Genomic DNA, 10,000 nt, shown 5'->3' with positions numbered 1-10,000 from the left:
TCTATACAGAAATGTATAGAGTTCTCTGGGCCCGAGCTCATCTCAGATGGACCGAAAGACAGTGGACCTGTGTGCTGTGGTCAGACGAGTTTTTGAGAAGATCAAACGTCGAGTTCTCCGTGCCAAAAAATTGAAAGTGAAAGGTGCAAAAGCCAACCTGTGATGATATGTGGGTGCGTCAGTGCCCACGGGCATGGGTGACCTGCATATGTGTGAGAGAACCAGACACGTGCTGCCATCAAGGTGACGTTCTTTCCCGGGAGTGGCTTTGTAAACAAAGAGTGCGTGTGCTTGACGGGCCTGCCTGCAGCCCAGATCTGTCTCCTGTTGTAAAATGTAGGGCGCATCAGTAAGAGGAGTCTGGTATCGAGCAAGAACGTAGACAAATTCCACTCGCAAACCTGCAGCAGGTAAAAAGTCTCATTAATAGGAACGCTGACGGAACACGGGGGGACCACGCCCCCGTCCCAACTTTTTTGCAGTGTGTTTGTCATGCAGGCATCAAATTCTAAACCTGTTTCTATTTACAAGCTACAACAGACATTTTATTTATCGTTTTCTCTCTCCCCTCCTCTTCAGACTCGAGGCTCTGGAACTGCAGGCCTCCCTGACCGCCCGCGAGCTGCAGGACGCCCAAACGGAACGCGCCACACTGCGAGCCGAGCTGGACGAGGAACTCGGCCACGGCACGAGACTCAGGTGAGCAGACCAGGAAACGGCGCAGCTGCGACGGCCGGAGGGAGAAGAGAAGCGGCGCGGCTTCCTCTGGCACAAAAGAGAGAGCGTGGCGTGTCTACGGTAGCCGTTATGACCGCCGCACGACAGGAAGAAAGCTGCAGATGGGAAGCGTGTGTGTGCGTGTGCGTGCGTGTGTGTGTGTGTGTGTGTGTGTGTGTGTTTGAGGATGTGTGAATCCGAGAGCAGGAACAGAAAACAGACTAAACACGCTACACACTACAGGTCAATATTCACTCACTCATTCACTTCGCTTATGGGATGTGGTAGCGTAGTGGTTAAAATACTGGAATAGTGATCAGAAGGTCACTGGTTCAAACCCCAACACTGCCCAGCTGCTTGCATTCGGTCAGAATTATAAAGGACTTTGGATGAAAGCAGGTAAATTCCATAAATGTAGTTATTTTCTACACTCACTGTCCATTTTATCAGCTCCACTTACCATATAGAAGCACTTTGTAGCTCTACAATTACTGACTGTAGTCCATCTGTTTCTCAGGACCACCACAGAGCAGGTATTATTTAGGTGGTGGATGATTCTCAGCACTGCGTATGAGTGGATCAGACATAGCAGCGCTGCTGGAGTTTTTAAACACCTCACCGTCACTGCTGGACCGAGAATAGTCCACCAACCAAAAATATCCAGCCGACAGCGCCCCGTGGGCAGCGTCCTGTGACCACCGATGAAGGTCTAGAAGATGACCGACTCAAACAGCAGCAATAGATGAGCGATCGTCTCCGACTTTACATCTACAAGGTGGACCGACTAGGTAGGAGTGTCTAATAGAGTGGACAGTGAGTGGACACGGCGTTTAAACACTCGTACCAGCACAACACACACTAACACACCACCACCATGTCAGTGTCACTGCAGTGCTGAGAATCATCCACCACTTAAATACAACCTGCTCTGTGGGGGTCCTGTGGTGGTCCTGACCATTGAAGAACAGCATGTAGAGAAACAGATGGACTACAGTCAGTAATTGTAGAACTACAAAGTGCTTCTCTATGGTAAGTGGAGCTGATAACATGGACAGTGAGTGTAGAAACAAGGAGGTGGTTTTAATGTTCTGGCTGATCGGTGTATATTATTGTTTGTTTACACGTTTAGCACTTTTGTGGCGATAGCTCGGCGGTTGAGGTACTAGACTAATAGTCCGAAGGTTGCAGGTTCAAGCTTCACTGTTGGACCCCTGAGCGAGACCCTGAGCTCTAATGGTATTCAGTCGTAATTGATGTCTGATGTTTGAACTGGAAGGTTCAGCGCGCTCCGACCCTCAACAATACGTCCTGTTCCCTCCTCGCCGCCACTCAGCGTAGGTTCCACCGCCTCGCCGTCTCCGCTCCGACCCCGTCCCGTCCCGTACGTGATGGATCGCGAACTCGTTCTCACGTCACGCTGATCCCTTTTAGATTTAAACTGATCGGCGGAACACCACAATCCAGAGCGGAGGTTTTATTACATCGTTAATAACGTGAACGAACTGTACAGAATATTACAAACCTGCAAACTACATTTCCTCTCAGTGTAAAAGCGCTTCTCTTTATTTCTAAATGTCTCGTGATGCTACACAGCGTGTAAACCGCGGTACTGAGCAAAACGAGACGAATTTACTTTCAACTGCACAATTAAACATACTTACCACGTTATTTTCTATTCTTTTTTTTCTCATTTTTTAGTTAATCTGTATTTTTCTTGCCCAGTTCTTCCTCTCACTCTTGTGCTGGTGTAATACAGTTAGTAAAATATAATACATTTCCCATTATTTACACTTCAATTCACAATTTAATAAGGAATAACTCATGTATTACAGGTTTATTACAGTGTGAGTTGTTCGACAACAATAAATCACGGTGGGTTTGGTGTAAAAACAAAACAACAAACAAACAAACAACAGTTTTATTTCTTTTACTGTTCAGTGCGGTTATCAAACATGCGATATAATTTATTACTGCTTATGTAAAGAAATCTCATCAGCCCCTAATCGTATTTATTGTTTTATTTATTTTATTAATACCTTATTATAATACATTCACATGGAAACGATTACGAATTAATATCACTATTAGGACGCCAATCCATCGCAGGGTCTCAGCCAACTTGGCCATCGCCCACCCACCCAGGCCCAGCCAATCATGTCTGTATGTAGACGCCCGACCTGTCGATAGCACCGCAGGGGATCTGAACCCTGGACCCTAATGGTAGTGGGTTGGCATAATTTACCGCTGCGCCCCCTGAGCACCTATAGCTTAGGTCACGTTTTACTTATTTGTTATTTAACTATAATGAGTTAATGGTTAATTGCATCACATTTAAAATTAAAACATGGTGAGATTTTAAAAATAAAATTACAATTCATTTTTTATTTCAAACTAAAACTCTAAAGGTCTGAGATTTCCAAAATAGTTTTCTACCCACACTTTTTAAGTACATCCACCCTATTTTAAATAAACCCTATTTTAAATAAACCCTATTTTAAATAAACCCTATTTTAAATACACCCACTCTCTTTTATGTTTACCCACTCTGTTTTAAGTACACCCTTATTTAAGTACACCCTTATTTAAGTACACCCTCATTTAAGTACACCCTCATTTAAGTACACCCTTATTTAAGTACACCCTCATTTAAGTACACCCTTATTTAAGTACACCCTTATTTAAGTACACACTCATTTAAGTACACCCTTATTTAAGTACACCCTTATTTAAGTACACCCTCATTTAAGTACACCCTTATTTAAGTACACCCTCATTTAAGTACACCCTTATTTAAGTACACCCTTATTTAAGTACACCCTTATTTAAGTACACCCTCATTTAAGTACACCCTCATTTAAGTACACCCTCATTTAAGTACACCCTTATTTAAGTACACCCTCATTTAAGTACACCCTCATTTAAGTACACCCTCATTTAAGTACACCCTCATTTAAGTACACCCTTATTTAAGTACACCCTCATTTAAGTACACCCTTATTTAAGTACACCCTTATTTAAGTACACCCTTATTTAAGTACACCCTCATTTAAGTACACCCTCATTTAAGTACACCCTTATTTAAGTACACCCTCATTTAAGTACACCCTCATTTAAGTACACCCTTATTTAAGTACACCCTCATTTAAGTACACCCTCATTTAAGTACACCCTTATTTAAGTACACACTTATTTAAGTACACCCTTATTTAAGTACACACTTATTTAAGTACACACTTATTTAAGTACACCCTTATTTAAGTACACCCTTATTTAAGTACACACTTATTTAAATACACCCTTATTTAAGTACACACTTATTTAAGTACACCCTTATTTAAGTACACCCTTATTTAAGTACACACTTATTTAAGTACACCCTTATTTAAGTACACACTTATTTAAGTACACCCTTATTTAAGTACACCCTTATTTAAGTACACACTTATTTAAATACACCCTTATTTAAGTACACACTCATTTAAGTACACCCTTATTTAAGTACACCCTTATTTAAGTACACCCTCATTTAAGTACACCCTTATTTAAGTACACCCTCATTTAAGTACACCCTTATTTAAGTACACCCTCATTTAAGTACACCCTTATTTAAGTACACCCTTATTTAAGTACACCCTTATTTAAGTACACCCTCATTTAAGTACACCCTCATTTAAGTACACCCTCATTTAAGTACACCCTTATTTAAGTACACCCTCATTTAAGTACACCCTTATTTAAGTACACCCTCATTTAAGTACACCCTCATTTAAGTACACCCTTATTTAAGTACACCCTCATTTAAGTACACCCTTATTTAAGTACACCCTTATTTAAGTACACCCTTATTTAAGTACACCCTCATTTAAGTACACCCTTATTTAAGTACACCCTCATTTAAGTACACCCTCATTTAAGTACACCCTTATTTAAGTACACCCTCATTTAAGTACACCCTCATTTAAGTACACCCTTATTTAAGTACACACTTATTTAAGTACACCCTTATTTAAGTACACACTTATTTAAGTACACACTTATTTAAGTACACCCTTATTTAAGTACACCCTTATTTAAGTACACACTTATTTAAATACACCCTTATTTAAGTACACACTTATTTAAGTACACCCTTATTTAAGTACACCCTTATTTAAGTACACACTTATTTAAGTACACCCTTATTTAAGTACACACTTATTTAAGTACACCCTTATTTAAGTACACCCTTATTTAAGTACACACTTATTTAAATACACCCTTATTTAAGTACACACTCATTTAAGTACACCCTTATTTAAGTACACCCTTATTTAAGTACACCCTCATTTAAGTACACCCTTATTTAAGTACACACTTATTTAAGTACACCCTTATTTAAGTACACACTTATTTAAATACACCCTTATTTAAGTACACCCTTATTTAAGTACACCCTCATTTAAGTACACCCTTATTTAAATACACCCTTATTTAAGTACACCCTTATTTAAGTACACCCTCATTTAAGTACACCCTTATTTAAGTACACACTTATTTAAGTACACCCTTATTTAAGTACACCCTTATTTAAGTACACCCTTATTTAAGTACACCCTCATTTAAGTACACACTCATTTAAGTACACCCTTATTTAAGTACACCCTCATTTAAGTAAACCCACCTCCGTTTAGATACACCCACCCTATTTTAGATACACCCACCCTATTTTAAATAAACCCTTTTTTAGATACACCCACCCTCATTTAGGGACTCCCGCCTACTTTTAGATACACCCACCCTCATTAAAGTACACCCTCATTTAAGTACACCCTACTCCTTTTAGAAACACCCACTCTCTTTTAAGTACAGCCACCCTCTTTTAAGTACACCCTCATTTAAGTATACCCACTCTCTTTTAGATACATCCACCCAGTTTTAATTCCACCCTCTTTTAATTAAACCCTATTTTAAGTTCAGCCACCCTCTTTTAATGGGTCACTTTGTTATATGGGTGCACATCTTAAGAGTCCTGCAGCCTTCAAAATAAACAAATCTCACAATGATGAAACTCCAGCCTTAATCTTTCCTTAATACACAGCTTTTATTTCATCTGTGTGCATGTGTGAGCGTGTGTGTGTGTGTGTGTGTGTGTGTGTGTGTGTGTGTGTGTGTTCTGTGCTCCATATGTTCAACATGTAAAAGCTACACAGTGTTTCCCTAACACACACCAGCAGAAGAGTCTGAACAAGCGGATTCCTTCAGTGAGGAAGAGCGAGGATGATGATGAATGGGAGGAAGCCGACTAACCAGAACCAAGTGGATGAGGGATGAGGTCACGTTTTCGGGGCAGACGTTCAGGGGAGCGGGTCAGCGGCCGGCCAGACGCGCACATGAAAGCGGGACATGTGCTGAGCAGATCGGGTACAGACGCCGACCGAGGGAGGAAAGTGAAAGAGGAGACGAGGGGAGGAGGAAACGAGGAGAGAGAACGAGAGAGCGGATATGAGAATGGAGGCGAGGGGTTAATGATGAGGAAATGTGGACGGGAAGTGAAAAGGAGGATTTAGGAATTGTACAGAAAAAAGGAGGAAGGACAGAAACTATTAGGAGAGAGAAGAGAGGGAGAAAAGTGCGAGAGGGGTAAAAAACAGGAGAGAAAGTGGGAGAGGGAGAGAGAAATTAAAAAAGGGGATATAAGAAATGTTAGGATCTGCGAGGCGAGAATTAAGGGATGAAATTAAAGGGAGAGAATGCGAGAAATGTGAAATGAGAGGGGTAAGGACAGGGAAGAGAGGGATCTGAGAGGGAAGAAAAGAATTTGGGCAAAAAGGGCAAGAAAACGAGACAGAGAGAAAGCTGAGAGAGAAGAGAATGAGTTGAGAATGCAGTTTTAGTGTTTCCCAAATATGAAGTCACGGCATCGTCACCCTCTTCATGGCACACTGTGGGGCGCTCGGCCGGCTGTTATGTTAGCCCACCGTCGCTGAGATCTAGGTTCGGATCATAGTGGTGCTATCAGCCAGCCGGGCGTCTACACAGCACAGACATGATTGGCCGAAGCCCTGCAGTATTACCATTTTGCACCAGTGTAACATTTTGCACCCTGACCAGGATAAATTGGTCAATCATTATTCTGGAGATCTGGACAGTAAAATTATGTTTCATGTCCTGCACCTTACCGACGTTTCTACACTCACTGTCCATTTAATCAGCTCCACTTACCATATAGAAGCACTTTGTAGTTCTACAATTACTGACTGTAGTCCATCTGTTTCTCTACATGCTTTGTTAGCTCCTTTCACCCTGTTCTTCAATGGTCAGGACCCCCACAGGACCACCACAGAGCAGGTATTATTTAGGTGGTGGATCATTCTCAGCACTGCAGTGACACTGACATGGTGGTGGTGTGTTAGTGTGTGTTGTGCTGGTATGAGTGGATCAGACACAGCAGCGCTGCTGGAGTTTTTAAACACCGTGTCCACTCACTGTCCACTCTATTAGACACGCCTACCTAGTCGGTCCACCTTGTAGATGTAAAGTCAGAGACGATCGCTCATCTATCGCTGCTGTTTGAGTCGCTCGTCTTCTAGACCTTCATCAGTGGTCACAGGACGCTGCCCATGGGGCGCTGTTGTCTGGATATCTTTGGTTGGTGGACGATTCTCAGTCCAGCAGTGACGGTGAGGTGTTTAAAAACTCCAGCAGCGCTGCTGTGTCTGATCCACTCATACCAGCACAACACACACTAACACACCACCACCATGTCAGTGTCACTGCAGTGCTGAGATCATCCAGCACCTAAATAATACCTGCTCTGTGGGGGTCCTGTGGAGGGTCCTGACCATTGAAGGACAGGGTGAAAGGGGGCTAACAAAGCATGCAGAGAAACAGATGGACTACAGTCAGTAATTGTAGAACTACAAAGTGCTTCTATATGGTAAGTGGAGCTGATAACATGGACAGTGAGTGTAGAAACGAGGAGGTGGTTGTGTAGGATCACTTAAATAATACTGGAGTCATTGACTCTAAATTATCAAGAAATTGAACATTCAGTTGTCGGTACGTTACGCTCTGTTCTGTTCTGTTCTGTTCTGTACGTAGCTGCGGCTTCCAGTCCCGGGTGGAGTGTGTGTGTGTGTGTGTGTGTGTGTGTGTGTGTGTGTGTGTGTGTTTATAAGCTCTTGATTGCGCTGGTGTCTGGCGTTCGTTTGGGATTTCGGGAGGTCTTCTGTGTGGCTATTATCCCGAACCATTACCCCGTTATTCCTCTTTTCGGCCGGCGTCTCACCATGTCCCAGTCCAGAGCGACATAATGACCCTGCCAGGGGTCACGCAGTCCCTTTTTCACCGTCTCCTCAGACCGGTCTGACGGGCGGCGAGGCGCTCTTATTCATTTTAAACGACGTGACGAGGGTACAAGCTGTGCACCAGCCCGGCACACGCCGAAACCAATCCAGTGTTCGGAGCTCGCTTTGTGAGGGAGGTTAAGCTTCTCGCCCGGGTGTGTCTGTCGCTCTGTGTACGTACTGGATGTCCCCGACAGTTTGGAATACAAAATCATGCAGATTTACAATTCTGATCTGTTTAACAGGCGTGTGTGGAGAAAGAGGCAAAATAGGGATCCGGTGTTCACTAGCCAATCATGCCCGAGCGGACGTCCGACCGGATGATAGCACATCTGAGATTCGAACCTAAGGTTCGAATCTCAGATGTGCTATCATCCGGTCGGACGTCCGCTCGGGCATGATTGGTTAATGAATCATCCTCGCCTTTGGGAGGTGCACTTCTCAGTGCGCTCTAAGTGCAGGTCACAAGCTCGGGTAGAAATAGGAGGGTCGCATCAGGACGGGCATCCGGTGTAAAAACCTGATCAGTAGTGGCGCCCCCTAGACACAAGACCGGCCAAAGACATCCACAGAGACCGAGGGGGTATGAAGTCAGTGACGATATAGAAGGACGTTTCACAGGAAGACGTTTCCTTCGTCATCCCACAACTCCAGAGACTAGAGCTCGAGTCTTAGCGGTGCTACCAACCGGGTCGGGAACCCAACAGACGCAGCTGGCCACCTGACAGGAGGCGCAGGATGAAATTGCGACTGGAACAGTGACGTACTGTCTGGTGGAGGAATACTGAGAGTATATTCCTGAGAGACCCGCCCTGCTCCCCACTACCCACCCGAGCAGCTGCCTCAGCAGCTCATAATCAGATTATCTAGACGCTCTACTCAGACAGAGATTACGCCGAGCTGATGCTGATGGTGGATGGTGACGTGGTGTGTGTGTGTGTGTGTTGCAGGACCGTATGTAAGAGACAGCGCGGCGCTCTGAGAGACGCCCGGACGTTGCTGCAGTCCTGCGCCGCCGAGCTGCACGCCGTGAAACGGGAGATCTCGCCGATATCACGGCACTGGGACGCCAGCAGGGCGGCGATACTGCAGCACTCTTCCGCTGCACGGTCAGGTGAGAAAATACATCCCCCCATCCCCCCCCCCCATTTTTCCCATTTGGAGTGATGACATCACAGCAAAGGACATGATGTCACCCAACAAGACATGCTGTCACACCAAAGGACTATTACTGTAGGAGTCTCGAGCATTTTAAAACCTTATAGTGCTAAATAAAGTCAATCTGGATAAAATAATAAAGCCAGGGCGCCCAGGTGGCGCAGCGGGATACCGTATCTGCAGGGTGGGGGCCGGACTATGTGTGGGTGGGTGGGATCATCATACGCTGCGTAATGACCCCGATTGGCGGAAGAGACGCCTGTGCAGAATGCAGGGAAGATAAAATTGAGTCGCTAAATCAGATAGAAAATGGGGAAAAAATGCATTAAAATAATAATAATAAAGCCAAAAGCATTTAGGAACACGCCTAGCTCTAACTGATTTATTTTATACAGCTTTATATTTTATTTTTTGTTTTTATTACTGTCACACTACAGGAGATGCTGCATGTTCACCTTACAATAAAAAAATGATTACACGTCTTCCATCTAAAAGTAAAACGGTACATAAAAACTACATTTTTAGGAGGAAAAACACAGCTTATAAATATTTTTATTTCATTACGGTGAAATCAGGAGTCATGTGACCCACTCATGTATATTTTTAATTGAGTATATATTCCGAAAACACACATTAAACCTACGAAGGAAATGAACTTGTGTTCCGATCCCAGTCTGATTTTTACACAGTCGACTCTTTGGCTTTAATTGCTCACAGATAACTGAAGGTGAGGCTCAAACCCAGGTCTTCAGGTCCGTGTCGCCGTGCTGCACTACCTCCACCAGCCGTGTCGCCTCTGT

The 10,000-nt window shown here is 43.7% G+C and overlaps 1 protein-coding gene across 3 annotated transcripts in view; it reads left to right on the top strand.

The window, feature by feature from the left end:
- The window catches only part of lekr1 (leucine, glutamate and lysine rich 1), a 67,012-nt gene that overhangs the window by 20,137 nt on the left and 36,875 nt on the right, over positions 1 to 10,000 (top strand). For all 3 annotated transcript variants that reach the window (XM_063004302.1, XM_063004301.1, XM_063004303.1), the window contains exons 4-5: positions 580 to 699; positions 8,993 to 9,156. In XM_063004302.1, the coding sequence (XP_062860372.1) occupies positions 580 to 699; positions 8,993 to 9,156 (284 nt within the window). The remainder of the gene's footprint in view (positions 1 to 579; positions 700 to 8,992; positions 9,157 to 10,000) is intronic.

This window comes from Trichomycterus rosablanca, chromosome 11 (genome assembly GCF_030014385.1).
Source record: "Trichomycterus rosablanca isolate fTriRos1 chromosome 11, fTriRos1.hap1, whole genome shotgun sequence".
Classification (NCBI taxonomy): domain Eukaryota; kingdom Metazoa; phylum Chordata; class Actinopteri; order Siluriformes; family Trichomycteridae; genus Trichomycterus; species Trichomycterus rosablanca.
Note: the sequence above shows the minus strand (reverse complement) of the source record. Positions and strands in the feature narration are given on the sequence as shown.